Source organism: Cupressus sempervirens, chromosome 8 (genome assembly GCF_028749045.1).
Source record: "Cupressus sempervirens isolate cs-2001-9-10 chromosome 8, ASM2874904v1, whole genome shotgun sequence".
Taxonomy (NCBI): domain Eukaryota; kingdom Viridiplantae; phylum Streptophyta; class Pinopsida; order Cupressales; family Cupressaceae; genus Cupressus; species Cupressus sempervirens.
The window spans coordinates 340,837,299-340,856,324 of record NC_143125.1 but is presented as its reverse complement, the minus strand read 5'-3'; the positions used below and the strand labels follow the sequence as shown (position 1 = coordinate 340,856,324).

At 36.6% G+C, this 19,026-nt stretch overlaps 1 protein-coding gene across 1 annotated transcript in view; it reads left to right on the top strand.

The window, feature by feature from the left end:
• Nucleotides 1-14,974, top strand: part of LOC149542733 (ATP citrate lyase (ACL) family protein) — a 169,622-nt gene extending 154,648 nt beyond the window's left edge. The window contains exons 10-12 of the mRNA XM_089797617.1: nt 1,794-1,916; nt 13,888-13,959; nt 14,069-14,974. Coding sequence (XP_089653743.1) covers nt 1,794-1,916; nt 13,888-13,959; nt 14,069-14,146 — 273 coding nt within the window. The 3' untranslated portion in view covers nt 14,147-14,974. The remainder of the gene's footprint in view (nt 1-1,793; nt 1,917-13,887; nt 13,960-14,068) is intronic.
• Nucleotides 14,975-19,026: the final 4,052 nt, after the last annotated feature.

Genomic DNA, 19,026 nt, shown 5'->3' with positions numbered 1-19,026 from the left:
CACCGGTCGTGTAATCACAAAGACAGTAAAGGTATCTCTTTGTCAATGTTGGGACATCTTGTTTGAACCATTTTCCCACACCTCCCTTGTGAGACCGTGGGCAATGAATAAACAATGGTGAACACAACATTTGTCCAAAACACTGTGTATTCAAATCGTTGCAGCCTTAGCTCGAACTTCCAACAGATTACTAGTGTTGGAGTAAGGTTGTCTTATGGGGGACGCTGAGGTGAGGACTCATAAGGGCTTAGGTAGGGGTTGAGCTTGGGTTGAACAGGTGTAGAGTTGGGAGCTCGAGCATCCGAGCAGGGTGCAACAAAGGAGGTAGAACCATGGTGGTTCGACATCCACTTCTATTCCGCAGGGGTGTATGTGTGGGCACTTGATGAAGTTTGGGGGTAAGGTGTAGTCTGGGTGAATGGAAATGGCTGACCAGATGGGGAGTCAGAAGTAGTGATCGCTAGTGCTGCGCGTGGTTGGAGATTCTAAGGGAGAAGGCTCATCCAAGGCACGAGCTAAATCCAGCTCCGTGACAATGATTATAAATTATTGTTTTCTCTCAGGATGATGATTATCAAATGACAAATATCAATATAATTAATCTAGTTTAATTCTTTAAAATGTTAATATTACTTTTTTACTTTAGGGTTTTTAGTATTTAATACTCTATAAAGATACCCATTGTTTGAATATATACAAACACACAAATACGCACAAACACTAACATGGTAGTTAAGTTCTGGGCTTGCATTTTGAAGTTGATAAAATATATTTTGATTTTTTTGCTCTTTGGAAAAACATAGCAAAATGAGCAAATTAGAAAAAAACATTGATTTTATTTCTGGTGATGGATGCAGTTAAATATTGACAGACATATATTATCTTCATAGATTATAAGGAAGGGTGTGATAATTTTAGTTTTGAGACACTATTGATTTAGTCATAGAAAACTAGGCATGATCAGTGACTGACTCAAGATTTTTTAATATGTGTCGATTCTTTGAGGCTAGTTTATTTCTTTTGACACTCTGAAATTCTGGAACACATCTGAGTTTTTAGTTCAGAAGAACTCTACCATTTAAAGCATATGACTTAACCATTTAAAAGATACAATAAAAATCTGATTTCCATGTCAAAGACATCTGTGTGAGTAACTGAATCATTTCACCAAGTTTGAGTGTTGTAACAATACCATAATAATAGAGAAGGAAAAAAGAGTTTAAATTGATTTAGCAATTGGAATATTTTGCTAAAATTGAATCTATGCTATTCGTCTGAACATTTTACTGGGAACCATTGGAAGCCTCTTTCTGGTTTGCTAGTCCAATTGTTTTTCCTTTTCCCAGACATGTATATTGTGCTATATTGCATACAAATTGTTTGCTTTTGAAGTATTTTGGATGTAAGTTATTTTTTCACCCGTCTCCATTGTGTTTGTTCTGTTTACACTTATTACATAGATTTTTGTTGTAGAGTATGTTAGAAATGAGATGAAACATTGTTTGGGAGGTTTAAAAAATGTGGCCCAGTTTGCTTGACGGTGTCTGCATAAGTTGACCTGTCTCCATTGTGTTTGTTCTGTTCACACTTACTAGGTAGATTTTTGTTGTAGAGTATATTACCAATGAGATGGAACATTGTGAGGTTTAAAAAATGCAGCGTTTGGTGTTTGTGTTATGTTACCAATGCATAGAGTATGAGCCCATAAACTCAGATGAATGGTAGCTTTACCTTAATAGTCTGATACTTCTGAGCTTTGTATAAGGAATGACACCATTATGTTGTGCATGCAGGTGGTTGAGGCTTTTAAAATTTTGACTTCTGATGAAAAGGTCAAGGCAATACTTGTTAACATTTTTGGAGGAATTATGAAATGTGATATCATTGCAAGTGGAATAGTAAATGCTGCAAAACAGGTGACTGCTCATCTCTCTGGAATGCTTGTTTACCTCATGCAACCAACTGTTCAAGGGTTGCAATTACAAATTGTTGGCAAATGAAACACTGCATTTTCTTGGAAATTTTATGTTGAAGAAATAGTGCAATAAAAGAATCCTATTGGTGTGCAGATGATCACACATGTCAAATGTGACTTGATATAATCCAACAAGGAAACTTAGAACTGTATTGTTAGAACTTAGAACCATAGTTTGCAGACTCAGACTCGGAGAAGTACTTGGCAAGTCCAAAATTTTCAACTCGGAAAAAACTTGGCATATATTTGACAAAAACTCGGCAACTTCGAAAGCACTAAAATCTAAAATCTCTTAAAGAAACATATTTTTTTGTAGAATACAATTACAAAATGTACTAAATTAGTAATTGACATTTCAATAGAGAAAATGTGTAGTTTATAGCACTAAAATGATGTGAAAAATGCGTCTAATCCAATGTTTACATCAACATTTTTACCTACATTTGTTTACATCTATAAATTCGCGAGAGTTAAACTTGAGAGTACTCACCCAGCAAAAAAACTTGAGAGTACTCAGCAACTCTGAGAGTACTCGGAGAGTTTGCAAACTATGGTTAGAACTTAGAAATAACAAACATGATAGCTCCAATTTAGTTAAAGATTATAGGAAAGGAACAGAGAAATTTAATTTTTCAAAATAGAAAGATTTGCCTTCAGCAATTATCAGTGATGTATAGTGGAATGTTGGAATGTTTTCTTTCAGTACACTAAAGGTAAATCAAGTACTCCTTATATAATCACTACTTAAAATCAGGTTACAGGACTAAGTTTGTGATGTTAACCAACAATTTAAAGCTTGAGCAAATAGACATATTTGCCTTCAGAAATTGCCAGTGAGTATAGTGGAGATTTAGTCTGTCATTAAATCTGATAAAAATGAACTCACAACCTAATAGTTGGAAATAAAGTTTTACGATAGCACTCTAATTAGTTAATACACAATCCAATAGTAAATATGTGGAGCTCGTTTTTGGGCACCCACAGCTGTGGATTTGTGTGGATCCATCCGGATGCTGTCCTGATTCTAGCAGGATCTAGCAGGATTCTGGATGGGAATCCGGATTGAATCCACAGAGAATCGGAAATCCGGATTGAATCCACAGAGAATCGGATTCCTGTCTGGAATCCTGCTGGAAGCTTGGTAGAATCCAAGCAGAATCAACATCTGAACAGAATCAGAACCAGGACCCGAGGCAAAACAGGGGGATTGGGTAACTTAGCTGAAGATCATGAATCGTGACCATTGCAATTTCAATAAACATCTATAAACTAAAACGGACTGTACTTTGTTTATAATAAATATTGAAGATAGACCATTTTGATTAATAAATATTATTATCAGAAGATGTTGAAAACTTTTCACAGAATCCAGCATCAATTGCAACCGACCTTTAAAGGACCAGGCGAATATTAGGTATTGGGAATGTTACCTTCCTCTGTTGTTTTATATGGTCGGCAGTTTTGGCAATTAATCAGAGAGAAAAAACCAAGGTCACTAGGAGATGAGGGGACTTATAGGTTTCTGGTACTGGTCCTGGTACGACAATTTTTAAAAAATAGGAGACAAGGGTACTTAGAGATGACACTTTTTAAAGTAGTTTAAAGAGTCTAATACTAAATACAAAATAGTTAAAACCTAAGTAATGAGAACCGGAATTGGATCGGAATCGGCAAAGGTCGAATAAAATCGTGAATCAGCCATGAATCGACTATGAAATTGCAAATTAAAAAATACCCTTTAAATTTAGAGATTTTAACAATTTAAAACTTATTTCATGCACCCTTTATCGAATATAACTTAAACACACTATAACATCATCAAATAGAAGTTAACATACATAAACATGAAACATAAATGATAAATCCATCACATACGTAACTATGTTACACGTAAAATGTAAATTTTAGGCTGTAGCTGAAGTAAATAGAAATCATATGATCATAATGATTCAAATCATAGAATGTATGTAAGATGAAGATCCATAAGACATCAAATCATAAATGTATGTAAGAATCTAAGATGAAGATCCATGAAACGTATGTCTATCGATATCTGTAAACAAAATGAAAAAACAATGCTCTAGCTCAAGCCTCATCATCATCCTCAAGCACGGTTGCAGCCTCAGCCTCAGCCTCTGAGCATCCAGTCTTCATACTAGAAAGGTGTCTAAGGTAGGTCCTAGAGGACTGCCGAGCCATATCCCCCGCATGTAAGATGGGCTCACGAACAACATCACTACGGCCTGTGTCTGTGCATGCACCTGTGCATCTACCAGTGCCTGAATGTGCTCTAGCTGCCTCCTTTTCCATGGCCAAAGCCTCAACCTCTCTATCCATCTGGTCAACCCACACAGGGTCTTCCTTAGTGAAGATTAGATCCATAGCTTCAGTGAGTCACTTTGATTTTGGATCAATCTCCTCTAGAATGATCAAAGAGGAGTCAGCGTCCAAAATCTGTTTGATCCTAAGAGAAAGGTTGTAATGAACAAAGACAACATCATTCAACCTCTGCACAGTCAACCTATTTCTCCTCTTCGAGTGGATGTGCTTGAACATGGACCAACTGCGGTCACATTGAGAAGTGCTACTTGCTTGACTTAGAATACAGAGGACAATTTTTTGAAGTTTTGGGGTTGTGGGCCCAAACATTTGCCACCATTTATCTAAAATAAGGGAAAACAAAAATAATTAGTCTCATTTACAACTTTAAAATTACATAATCAACAATTAAAATGTACAACTTATAAGTCATAAACTTTAGATTCATGAATATATTATTTAATTTTTACTTGGCTATATTGTTGTCTGAGCATCTATGGCCATCCTGCTAGATAAAAGTGACCCTTCTTTATTATTGAACTTGTCGAGCTCAATGGTTGTAGCTTTGCTATCCTTATCACTACTCAACCTCTGGATCATTGTATATAAGGCGGTGAGAACCTCCTCATCCGCCTTGAAGTCAGGACGGAAATGAAATGCTGGATTAAAAAAAAAAGCTGCTGCATACTAGACTCTAATTGTCTCGTTGGCTCTATCCATGCCCTCATATATGTAGCCCATAGAGGGTTTCTCCCCATCAACAGTTCATAGGAGAGATACAAGGGGCTCAACATATAATGCAAAAAAAAATTGAGTCAAAACTTAAATATAAAATAATATAACTAAAAGTAAAACTAAATCATTAAACAATTAAATATTAATATTAAATACTAAATACTAAATGTTAAATCGCAATAAATTTTCCTTAAGGATTTCTTTAGCAGGTTTCCAGAAACCATCATCATCAAAGATGCAATTCACCACATCTACCCCTGTAGTGGTTGTAGCATGGGAAGATGCAATTCACTTCTGGCCAACAAACATGCTTCTCAAACCGTCCCTTGATGTCAACAAGGATTGCAGTGTGATGAAATTCGAGGCAAACCTCATGATGACTAGACGAGCTAACTCCTTGCCTCTCGTGTAGTCCCTCATTGTGCTAAGGACAAATGAATGATTATAGATACACTTGCATATATTTTTTTCCCTATCGACACATGATTTGATCCACTCAAGCTTGCCAATTTCCTCCAACATAAGGTCAATGCAGTATGCTGCAGAAGGAGACCGAAATATGGTGGGGTGCCTCTCCATCAAAAATTTACCTACAATAATTTTAAGTTAATTAGAAATTCAAACTTGTTAGAACTTAGGAAACTTAGAATTAGAAAAAGTTCAAAATTCAACTAAATGTATTTTCAAAACTTGAAAAGTTAAAAGTTTAGCTGCAACAACATAACTTGCTGCATTATCCATCACCACCTACACCACATTATGTTCCCCCACCTCTGCTATGACTTCCTCAATAACCTCACATAAGTATGTGGTGTTTTTTATATGAGCGGAGGCATCAATGCATTTGAGGAACATGGTATATCCTACAAAACAGTGAATTATGATGGATCATCAACAAGTTAGCAATCAACAAATCAAAATTTGAAATATTCAATCACGATTCACAGTTCACTATGTATGTAGGAAAATAGAATGAGCAATTACCTCCATAGGAAACAAGAAAATTGAGGAGCGTTCTATTCCTCCTATCTGTCCAACCATTAGTCATGATGGTGCAACCCTTTTCGATCCACTCCTTTTGGTGCTCCTCAAGCTCAACCTTCATATCCTCTACCATTTCATCCAAGAGGTATCCACTCAACTCAGCCTCAGTTGGGGCTTTAAACCCCAAACCACAAATAGCAACTACATCTATCATGTTTTGCCAATAAGGAGCCCTATCACAAATAGATTATGATTAGAATTTTAGATATCAAATCATTATGTAGGCTTGTAAAGTGAATTTATGATTAATCAATGAATCATAAAAAAAGTAGATATAATTAAAGTTTTACTCTAAACTTAAATAAAACAAAGAAAAAAGAATCAATTACCTGGCTGCAACAAATGTAATGTTGCAAAAGTACCAAAATTTGCAAATCTCTTTTCTGGCAGCATCATGAATTTCTTTTTTCTTTGCGAGCCAGGAGTAGTGCGTGGTACAAAGTAACTATCCAATCTGTTTTTCCGCCTCTAGACCGCAATAGGTTGGAGTTCGACTCAATCTTAGTATGAGACTGACTAGCACTAGCACTAGCATGAGCACTAGAACTAGGATGAAAAAGAGGCTTAGAAGAACCCTATCCAACATAACCTATGGATGCGGAAGCTGATGTAGATGCAGATGCGGCTACGGGAGCATGAGAGCCAATAGCCCTTAACCCTGTTGCATTTTCTTATTCAATTTCTCTTGTACATATTTTTCTAATGCCACTAAACAAGTATGTTTTGCCTCAGCAATTTGTTGAGTGCAAATTGTAATAGCATGTCTAGTTATAGCAGCAATGTGGTATTTGAATCTATAAATACCATCAAAATTTCAAAATGTGGTATTTGAATCTATAAATACTACTAGAATTTCATTCTTTACAAAACATACATTTCGTTTGAAATTTTTTTCTTCCTGGAAACTCTTCAGTATATTTCCAACATTCATCTTTTTTACCCATTGCAAAAAAATGAAATCAAAGGGCTGCTGCAATAAGAAAATTCAAGTAAAACCTCACAGTTTAAAACTAAGAAACAAAAGCTACAAAACAACAAACTTGTTGTTGTCAGTTTTGTACCACTACATAACATATAGAAATTGAATACTTGATACGGAATATCAAACACTCAATTCTTTTTTTGAAAAGTTAATACTCATGAAGACATGAGAAAAAATCTAATGTTCCTTACACCTGTGGATACTAACTCGGTTATATCAATGTGATTTGTTAGTAATCATGTAGGCAGCCTTACGTTGTTCATTCAAGGATAACTTGGACTTTTGGTGTGATGGTGATGAATCTAGCTTTGTAATGTGTATGAGCGCCAAATGATGTTGATGGTGGTGATGATGGGGGTGTGTCTGCCAATGGTGTTTCTCCTTTTCTAACTTTCTAAGAATGAACTCCATTCACTAAACTACTTTCTGTTCTACTCCTACTCCTATGAATAGAAAGATTAGCAAATGGACAAGGATCAAATCTGATGAAAGCATACCAGCGGCTCTACCTCCATAGATGCAATGATTCAAGGAAAAAAAACTAGATTAGCACTCAAGGCTTCCTAACAAGCTGCTAGGATGCTAGTGGCCTAGTTATAGATCCCTATCAAACATCCACTGATATCACCATGCAACTATCCATCCACTCTTACTCTTACTTAACAACTTTCTTGAAATGAAATCTACTTTAACAACTTCAAAGAATCTAACAACTATTGGAAGTAGAAACCATGCAATAACACCAAGTGTTCTTAATCACCATGCAAGTCACAACAATGATAAGGAGAAACAATTTTGGTATTATCTTAGCAACAATTTTCTTCAACCCTTTACAAATGAGAGCAAATGGCCTTATATAGAGGCCAAAATTACAACTAACGGTAGAGATTAAGAGGCAAAATCAATGATCCAAATTGGACCCTAGAAAACCTAATTAGGGTTGCCACCCCATCAACCAATGAGAAGATGCCACACCATCAATGGACCAATGAAAAAAAAAGAAAAGTGGCAACCAATGAGAAGGCACCAAAATGGTAGCCAATCAGAATTAGACACCTATCCTACCCAAGAAGAAGGAGAAATTGCCACTTGGGCTTACATCAAATGATCTTCTAATGTAATTCTACCCTTTTCTTTCATCTTTTTACCCAAGGCTATGAACTTGGCTAGCCTGTCATTGATTTCCTTCATGGGAGGGCAAAGCGTGCGCTTCATCTTGAGCTTAGCTGAATTCATCATGTTGCTTGCGGTGTCTTCTTATGATCCTTCTCATATTCTTTCACATATCCGATAAAGGCATTGTGGGAGGCAAGGGTGACCAAATGTTTCTTCTTGATGGCAACCTTCCCCAACTCATCCAATCTCAATCCAAACTCTATCTCATTGACGTCCTCCTCTTTGATATCTTCAAAATCAAGTGCCGCCCCAACATCGCTCATCATGGTTGAAATGGAAGTGTCAATGCCTAGGCTGTGCTGTGCAATCTCATTCTATATTTTTTCAAGTATCCTCAATTTGATGGTCAAGGCAACAAACCAAGACTCCATCGTACTCATTCCTCCATCTACCAACATGGCTCCTTCCAAATATTTCTTTGGTAGCTTGACAAATGCTTGTAGCCTAGGAGTTGCTAAGTACTTGACTGGAAGGAAATCCTTCCACTCCCCTTCAAACGTTTTGAATTTGTCTCTAATAGTCACCAATGATCTGAACATCGAGATAAAGGAAGGCAAGAAATTTCGCCCATCTTGGATTGTATCATGGATCCAACCCTTGACTTCTTGCAACTGAGCCGATATCTCTTCTATGTTGCTCCCGTTGTTTTGAGGAAGGGCTGCCTGGTGCAACTGTTGGATAGGCTGGCAATCTCTCCAATATTTGTTTTCGGCTTCCAACTTTACAATCCTTTCATTTGCCTTCCTCAACCTTTCTCTAATTGAAACCATGCCTGCCTGGATCTCCTTACATTCCATGTCATCCGTGATTCTTTCCAAGTTATGCTCTAGTATCTCATACTCCTGAGCTACAATCTCATCCACTGCCTTGCTAACCTTTGATATAGCAATTTGAACTTTTTGGTGACCATCATCGTCACTCCTGATTACCTTTGCCACCTGTTTTGCAATTTGTTTATGTTTCTCGCTATCACCCTTTTCCACTAACCCTTGCATGTCTTCAACTGTTCAGGCAGTCACTACCTCACCTCTTGGCATAAGCATTTGCCTTAACCATAGTGGTGCAGTGCATCTCCCCAAATCTGGATTTGGTTCGACTAGCAAAGCATCACTGTTGCCACAAACTGAAAACAAACAACTGAAAGTAGAGCAAAAAAACAACCCAGCCCACAAAAACCGATGATGCCTTTATTCAAGTTTCAAAACTAATTACAAATCCTTTCTCCTTATTGATATCTTCAGCTGAGAATCAATAATTTGTGAGTTAAGTCATAGAATCTGCTAACCAATCATTCACTGATGGTCTTTACAAAGATAACAACATAAAACTGACCGAGTTTAATCGCAACTCACAGATATACAATAACTGCATAGTAAATGCAATACACAAGAGATATCTCTTTTTATGGCTCATACACACACAGCAAAACATAAACTTTCTGCAGTAATAATTCTGATGGACACTCTTGCTAATACACACTGCTGAAGAATGCTAAAACTCAGAAATTGATGCATAAAAATGAGGCAACTTCTACTCACAACAATTCTTTTTGGTTAATTTTTTTTTTTGCCTCATATGATGATTAGTTTGGTTTATAAAATTGATTTTGATAAAATGAAAAAAACTATAATTGACTATAATAATAATAATTTCACCAGCACAAAAAATGTAATGACAACAATAAAGTGCTGTTAAAGATCAGTAAAGGACTTGATGTCTCTATGAAGAGTCTTGATGTCGAGATGAGAGAAACTCAAACACACACACGATGCCACCTGTGCATGATGCCACATACACTGCTCCATATACTCATGAATACACAAATCCAATCACAGAAATAGAAATAAGGAACACACAAAAAGTCTTCCATTTAGCTTGACAGAAGGAAAGGAACATAGCACACACAGAAGAATTCTGAAAATCTTAACTGTAGGCAATCATCAGTATGAAGTCTCTATTGCAGCTACGTACTTCAACACACCATTCTGCCGGTAGATTAGAGTAGTGTGGAAAATCACGTGGAAAGGCAGTGCCCTAAAATCTTCACCAAAAATAAATTAGATTTATTTGTTTGTCCTCTCTGCCTGTGCTAAAATGGATGCTTGGAACAGAGAATGGACTGCCATCAAAGCATGAAGGATCAATGAGTTTTCTTCAGATCTTATAGTTGGAAATGTTGTGTATACATGCATGCAAAATGTGGAGCCATGGATAAGACGTAAGTTGTTTTCCAGAGCACTTTAAAGAAATGTTGTCTCAAATAATGCCACGACTGCATAATGGCAGAAATGGTTTTGTTGATGTGGTTTGAGAAGCTCAAAAGAAAATGCCAGCTGAAAAATGTGAAGTTAGCATCCACATTCCTTCCCTGTGTGTTCTCTGCTTTTGCCCAGTTGGATTTTTGAAACAGGGAACAATTATGTACACATACAACTTGTTGGCAAGGTGATTAGAGATTATGCATGAAATGCATCAGCAAGGAAACTCTATTTAACTGAATGCCTTTAAGGCGTGTCGTCTCAAGAATGCAGTGAAATGATTGAAGAATGAATAATCCCTCATACTACATAAAATGTTTTCATTGGGTACAAAGGCAAAGTGGAGATTTGCTTTGCTAGGAGAGTTATTTTCACATGAATAGAAGAGCAAATGGCTGGGAATTTGAGGCAGAGTAAGGCGTTTTTACAAAAGGTAAAATGAAGTGAATATATTTGCAACCAAATTTACTAGGCAATTGAAGTTTTTCACTCGAGTAAATATGATTTCACAGAAAGGGTAAGGGTACACTCAAGTGATTTCTCATTGAGAGGTGAGAAATATTTTCAGACGTAGGTAGAAGAGATATGAGCATTCTAATCAAGGGAGGGAAAAATTAACCTAGGTAAAGATGGAAGGTAAAAATGCAACATATTGTTTTTACCCAAAAACTGAAAAAGATTTCACTAAAGATGCGTACAGTGAAAATATAGGGCGAAGAGTTTCATAAAATACTTTAATTTCAGATGAAGTACTTTCGTGTGAATATGGGTGTGTAGCTTGAATCATTCTTCATGCTCAAGAGAGGAAAATGATATAGAAAAATAAAATGGAAAATAAAGATAACCGCATTTGCAAAAAGCACATGAAATTATTAGTTGAGGGGAATAATATTGTTGCAACAAAGTCATTGTTTCATTATATACTGAGGGAAAGACAGCTGTCAGATACCGATGAAATCTTGAGTTTTTCCTTTTCCTTTATTTTCTTTTTATTCCTCATTTTCGGAAATTCCTGTTCAGAGTCCATTTTGGGCAACAAGGAGAAAAGGCAAAGATGCACGAATAGTTCAGTAGTTATAGAAATTCAGACAGTGATTTAAGTTTTCTTTCTGATTGTAACAGGCAGTTTAAGTTGTGTGTACAATGAACATATGTGATATTGTTAACATCTCCAAGATATAAACCATTATCTTCAAAACTTGAATAATCAAAGATTTGCAGGGTTTTTATTGCACATTTTCTTTAATGAGATTTCAGTTGACTACTTTTGTTCAAGGTGCAGATTAAAGATGTTTTTAATTAGTTTGTAGGGTTATTGTGTTTGTATTTTGTATCTTCAAGAAGATGAACAGTATTTCTAATTGCTGGTCCCATTACTGTACTGCAGTATTGATTTAGTGAACCATTGTACTTGTGTTTAGGTTGCTGTTGGAACGAGTAATTACTTTATGACTTTGTAATGGATATGGCACTCGTCTGGAAGTATTTCTCTTGTCAAGCTTTGGCTGGAAACATAATTTAAATCTGACAATCTCTTCCTTTTCGTTTTTGTTTTAGTTTTAGATTTCTTTTAACAACGGTATTTAATATATAGCAAAGGGATGCATAAGTCAGGAACACATCCATGTTAAGACCCTTGTCATATTGTGTGAAGTAGATCTGCTATACCATCAAAGCCCAACATAGTTAAATATATGTTCAGAATGATATGAATAGAGGTAATCCTACCTAGGTCCTACAGAGCCTAAAGTGCAGAGGGCTTTGTAAGCCTTGTCCATTGGCCACTGAGTCCGACAGTCTGTTACATAGACTGAGAAAGGATGTTGATACACAAAAATAAGATCAGGCTTTCTGCGAGTCAAGTAACAAAAACTCCCATCCCATTGCTGGAACAGGGTTGGGTCAACGTTTGGAGTAGATGGCATACTTTTAGTGACTATTCGAGAGACTGAAAAGCCATGGAAATAATTAAACAGAGTAAATCTGTGCTTTCAAAATAATGCTGAAAATTGAATATCAAGAAAATGCCCTTTTCTCCTCTGAAGCTTATGGAGTTGTTTGGGACCATGGTGCGACTTCCTGAGTTTGCAAACAGATGATGAAGAGTTCGACTCAATACGACCTTGTGGTTGCTCCATGTAAATCTCATGCAGCAAATTACCTTTGACGAAGGCACTCATCATATCCATTTGATAAAGATCACAAGTTCCAATAATTTGGTGCTTAAAGAGAAAGAACTAACAAACACATTTTATCTTGGTAATTTGTGCAAACATTTCTATGTAATTAATAGTAAATACCTTAGACTTGATATTGCATTGGCCGCAAGACACACTTTCTTTTTTCAAAGATTTTATTTTTTAAGTATCTGTTCTTGTTGATATACTTACAGAAAACAAGTTTTTTCCTTTGGAAAGAGGGACAATATCCCAAGATTTGATCTTTGATCAAACAATGGCATTCTTTTCCTATAGCAGTGCTCCATTGTAGGGGTCCCTTGCTTTATGATATGTTTTTGTGTAAGAAACCTCTGAGAATTTGGCATGAAAAGAAGAAATATCTTCAGAATTATTTGACTAGGTCCAACTGATTCTAAGTGTATTGTGAATCAGCAGGATCACCAACCAGAAAATATACATCATCTTGGGAAGTTCTGGACCTTTTTGGAATAGGTTGAGTTCTAGAAGTAGAAGATTCTGCTTAGTCTTGTCATTGTCTTTGGTAGATTCTGTTGCCCTGTCTGATTGTTTTTCACCGATACAAATATGCTGTTTAAAAAACAAATCTTAAAGAAAAACTTAGTACTAAATTTTTATTTAAAAAAAAAAATGACCTCTATATCTGAGTTGGGAAGCTTGAGATTTATGTTGGGACTATGTTAATGTTTGTTGTGCAGTTTTGAGCTTTCCCTTGATAGGGATGCTGTTACATGAGAGGATCCATCAATAAGCAATTTCTAAGTTAATTCTATTCTCAAGCCGACAATTATGGGCTACAGAGGATGTTTTGTGTTTTGGCATATAGCCTTTGATGGACTTAATAAGATTCATTGCCTACTTCTTTTCTCTTCCTTATATGCAACTTGGTCTAAAGAATATATCTTTATCACTTAGTTTTCATATTGCAGACTTCTGTTTGACTACTGGCTTCATCTGACCAGTATACAAATTTGTAATAAATGCTTGAGCTCTTTACACTAAACAGTACTGCACTGTCATGATGTTTTTTTATTAGTGAATGATTCTCGTGTACAGTTTACATGGTTAGATTGCCCTTTTATCTTTCCTTCATGCAGTACTCAACTGTTCTAATTAATTTTTATTATGTGTACTTCCTAATGATTTCTTTGACCATCTTACCTTAATTTGGTACTGAAAACTAGGATTGTCTTTTCACAGGTTAAACTGAAGGTACCTGTTGTGGTCCGCCTGGAAGGGACAAATGTTGATTTGGGAAAAGGAATTCTCAAGGTAATGATGTCCACATAATCTCCATATTTGTATCATTTAAGAAATAAGGGTTGATCAGTACCATTCATTCAGTTGAATGATCACCAATGTTTGACTGAGAATTGTGCAGGAAAGTGGAATGACACTTATTACAGCTGAAGATCTGGATGATGCAGCTGAAAAGGCTGTAAAGGGAGCAGTAAAGTAAAAGACTTGCACATTCTTATTGCCTTTCATTCTTGAATAAGCAAAGTACAGAGAGCATGCTTCCAATTCGATTGAAAATCCATGATTACCATTATACTAGGGACAAAAAAAGGTCCAAGAGATAATTCTTGGTTCTATTATTTGTTTGAGGTGTTCTTTCAGCCAATTTTAATCGACTCCTTCCAGTGCAATGTAATGGGCAATTTCCTTGCTTTGAATGCTTTTGATAACAGCATCTGTAACCCATTGACCCTGCCTTGACATATGAGCTAAGTGTAGTAATCAGGTTTAAAGGGTTTCGTGGGTATGAGGGGTCATTACATTTGAAAATGCGGGATTTTGGAAAATGGAAAAAGGTACTGAAACATATTAAAAATCATGTATTGGTAATAACTATCACCAAATTAGACTGTTGAACTCACAGAGATAATGATTTAGTTGGCCTTGTTTACCAACTAAATAGTGAAGCGTAAGCACACTATAGGATGGTGCTATATCCTTTATCATCCTTGAGTCAAAATTGCCAGGGTGCTGATCAAGGATCCTATTGGATGATTAGCTCTAGAGGTTCTTGGATGGGCAAGACACTTGAGAGTTATTGCTACTCATATAGTATGCTGGACTTCCAATCAATTTTTAGCTATGTTCTTTAATTATATGGGTGGTTGATGGCAAGAAATTGTGCCATCTTTGTTCTTGTAGAAGCAATTCAGACTTGATCATGGAGAAAATTAGGGCACATGGATCAATATGTGGATGACTCTATTGTGGAGTTTGGAAAAATGCATGTTGCCAATTCACATAATTTATTACCTCATATTTTCACTTATATTTGGTTAATACATTGCATTCTTTCATAACCCACTTAGGCCTTGAATTAGATATGACCATTCTTGACTTGTTCATGCCATTAGCTTATTCAGACCATCTTCAAGAGATTTGATTGTTGGTTTCATTTTTTGTTTTCTTTACATATGTTTTGCTTGGAAAAGCATGGTGGCATATGTCATCTAAGAAGTTGGAAAATAGGTTTTTGCATGGAAGTAATATCACTTAATCGTCCTAGGCATAATTCAAAATATTGTTATTGTAGAGAGAAAACAAAATTAAAACTAGCAAAGATTGGATATAAGACGGAAATTTATAGGAAAACATTGGGAATTTAAAATATTGCTTAAATTTAATTAGGAATGCATTTTTTTTTGCACAATCCAAGGAGATGCATCTAATGAGTAAATGTAAACAAAAAAGTTGATATATATATGTGTGTGTGTGTGTGTGTGTGTGTGTGTGTGTGTGTGTGTGTGTGTGTGTGTGTGTGCGTGCGTGTGCGTGTGCGTGCGCGCGCGCGTGTGCGCGTGTGTACATGCATATATGTATGTGTGTCTATATGTATGTATATACATGTGCGTGTGTGTGCGTGCGTGCGTGCATGTGCATGGGCGTGTGTGTGTGTTTGTGCATGTGCGTGCGTGCACAAGCAAGCAAATAGGGTATAAATTGCATCAGATGAAATGAACAACTAGTTAAGTGTCTTATAATTGTTTTAAGTACAATATCAAAATAGTCTTACTCTTACCCTTCTCAACAACTCTAGTAAAAACTACTGGGGTGAGAGGGGGTATGCTCTAGAAGTCTTGTGGGTGTGGTTGTGACCCGACCTCCCTTGCGAATGTAGGTGGTGTTGACACTAACATTGCCTCATCATCTATATCCTCCTCACTCTTAATGCCTTCATCCTCTCGAATGTCATCCAATCCCACTATGAATCCACCCTTCATAGTTTGTTTCTCCAAATTGTAGATGTCACCTGTGAAGTACAAAGATTGCTACTGCAATGTCCAATGACAATAAGGATATGTCATTCAAGTCAAGTGGACAAATTGATTCTATCTCCATTTTTCTTATGCACAACTTAAGGTCATTATAGAATGGTATTTAACACTTAGATAAATATATCATAGATTCAATATTACCAATAGAACATTCATTACTCATACCAGAATACCAAATAGCGAGGAAATGCTATTTCTTTTATTGATTACCATAAGCACGAGTGTGTCATTCATAATTCGAAGTTCTTATATAATGGTCCATTGGTTCGGAAAACTAATGGATGCATCCCCTTGGTTCCTAACTACTCAACCCAACAAAGTTAAAAAGAAAAAAAAGAAAAAAGAAGTCATCTTCTAGATGACTAACCAACAAAACAAAAAACTTAGATTTCAAAAAGAGGGTTGGGAAGGCATTCGTGTACTTGGGCCCCTCGAAGTGGTTGAAGATTTCATTCAACTACCTTTTGTTTGGCATAGACTCCCTATAGAATACGCAAAGTGTCCATCTTATTTGCCTTTGCTATTGTGATTTTGTCTTCTAGGGCAATGGTGTAGGGGCGGATATGAACAAGAAGCAAACCATGAAGACTATGAAGGAAAGGAAGATACCTAATGACAATTAGAGGTCTAAGCAGGTCAACGAGATCCTAAAAGATGGAAATCATATAAATTATGTTGTATTAGCTCCTATAATGGTTTAATGCATGAAATGTCATTTGAATGAATTATGTCCTCAAAATGATTAAATAAATTTATCTTGGACCATAAGTGTCCCAATGTGTCTAGTAGGTGGTAGGAGGTTAATAGAGTTTTAAATAAGTCTTAAGTGTTGGAGACACCTTGGTGGTTGAATCTAGTAAGTTTTAGTTCATTTTCATAGTTTAAAACTTCAAATTTTCACTTGGTAACAACTAGTAGCCATTTAGGAGGGAAATGGAGTTTTAGTTGTTTAAACACTTAACTAATCCCTCAAACTGGTTGGGGAAGTTAAGATTGATTTCTATTTGTAGTTGAGACTCCATTATACGAGAAAGAAAGCCTGGAGTGTACATACAACACTAAGATTCAATGAAATACATGTTTTGATCAACAAATCTATTATTTTTGGCATTGATACTTCTTGTTTTGATTGAGATCTAACATATAATAGGTTTGGAAGGTTTCAATAGGTCATTTGAAAGCATTGTTACATGTTTTAGAGGGTTTGAAAGGCATTTTACATGGTTGTACTTTCACTTATTGCGAAATAGACTAATTTGCTGAGTTCTCTTTCTCTATTTTGAAGTTTTCTTTACCTAATAACAATTCCATGGACAGAAATGTGTAGAATCCATGGAATGATGATTATTAACCATGTAGCATATGAAACTAACTTGGAACTTGCAAAAAGTTGAATGCAAAGAGTGATCAGAGGGCTGGGGCAGATAATGTTCCATTAAAAATAATGGCACAAGTGTAGCAACAGGAGTTTGGGTTGAATAACATAGCTATTTTATGATTAGAATAGTCTTGTATGGTGGAGTGAATGGTGAATCAATCACCAATTGATCTTGGAAAGGCTTGGAAGGGTGAGATTGGAGAAACCCTTAAATCAATGGTTTGAAGCAACCAAATTGGGGATTTTGGGGTTCTAGATGTTCTGGATCTAATTCCTCTTAGGATTAGAGGTTTTGTGGCATTTTATGAGACTATCCAAGAGTTGAGACCTTGGAGATACTTCTGGGTGGTAGTTGCTTTGTTAAATTACCAAGTTTTTAGTGTGTTGGCAAGGATGCATGTTGAATACTTCTATTTGGTCCAAAAGACCAATACCTAAGTCTAAGATATGTTATTGAATGGCCAAAAGGGTGTCTGAATTTGGATTTAGTTCTTTTTGTGCTTTGGGAAAGTTTGGTGCTTGAAGACCAGAAAGGTCATTGCAGGGCTAATTGTTGATTTCTAGTCCTCTAGGCTAGTGTGGAGACTTTATGCCATTGCGAGTAGGAGATAGGTCTAGAAATCTTGAAACCACTTCAATCTACCCTCATATACCTCAAATACATCAAATCTATCATGGGTTTGCATTTAGAGAAACCTTGGTTGAGTTAAGACTTTTAAAGCCATTTGAGCACTTTGGGAAGTAGTGGGTTTGTAAGCCAGATTGTCTTGTGTATAAGGTCCATCACCTCTGCATTAGGCAGCCTTTTCTATCTTCCAAGATTCTTCCAGGGCAACCTTTTCTGCCTTACACATGTCTATGAAAGCAACTCCCCCCCCCGCCCCAAAATTATTTCTACACTCTACTTCTACGTGGCAGTAGATGGTTCCTCGACAACCTAGTTGTGGTTTCCTTTTGTTCATACTGCCACAAGCTACATTCCTCTTCTATTAATTGTATACTAGCCACCTCACTTCAGCTTTTGTCCTATTTGTGGCATACGACAACTGTGGAAACAACCCATACTTCCAATGGCTTGTGTATGGTCAGATGTGTGCGTACGACTAATTGTGTACATATGCTTCCCATCCTTCCTTGCATATAGTGGAATGTGTGACTTGTGTACGGTTGGATGTGCACGTATACCTAAGACACGTTGGCGATTGATCTCCTTTCCTCTTGCCATATGGGTTGTACCTTCCCCTTGTGTACGAGCTTGGTCTCCTACCTACATATGTTGAACTCTGACCTCCTCTGCTCGTATTCCATTGTACCCTCGCATACAAGCTTTGGCTCCAACCTCCCCTTGGCTCTTTGTGCTTGTGTGATGCCAAACTTCCCTCCTCCATCACTCACTCATGTTGCTCTTGTACGCCTCCTCTTCCTCCAATGTATGACCCTCTCTTGACATACAACCTCTTCCTCCTAACATATGACCTCCTCATCGGTTGGATATATGGCCTTGTTCCCAATCCGATCTACAACCTATTCCCAAGCTAAACATACAACCTCCTCTCAATCTAGATGTATGACCCCTTGCACGTGCTCTGTCTCCTTCTGTACAACTATGTTCCTTTTGTATTGCGTGACTTCCCTTGGTATGGCTGCTTGTGTGTAGTCGTCTCTTTT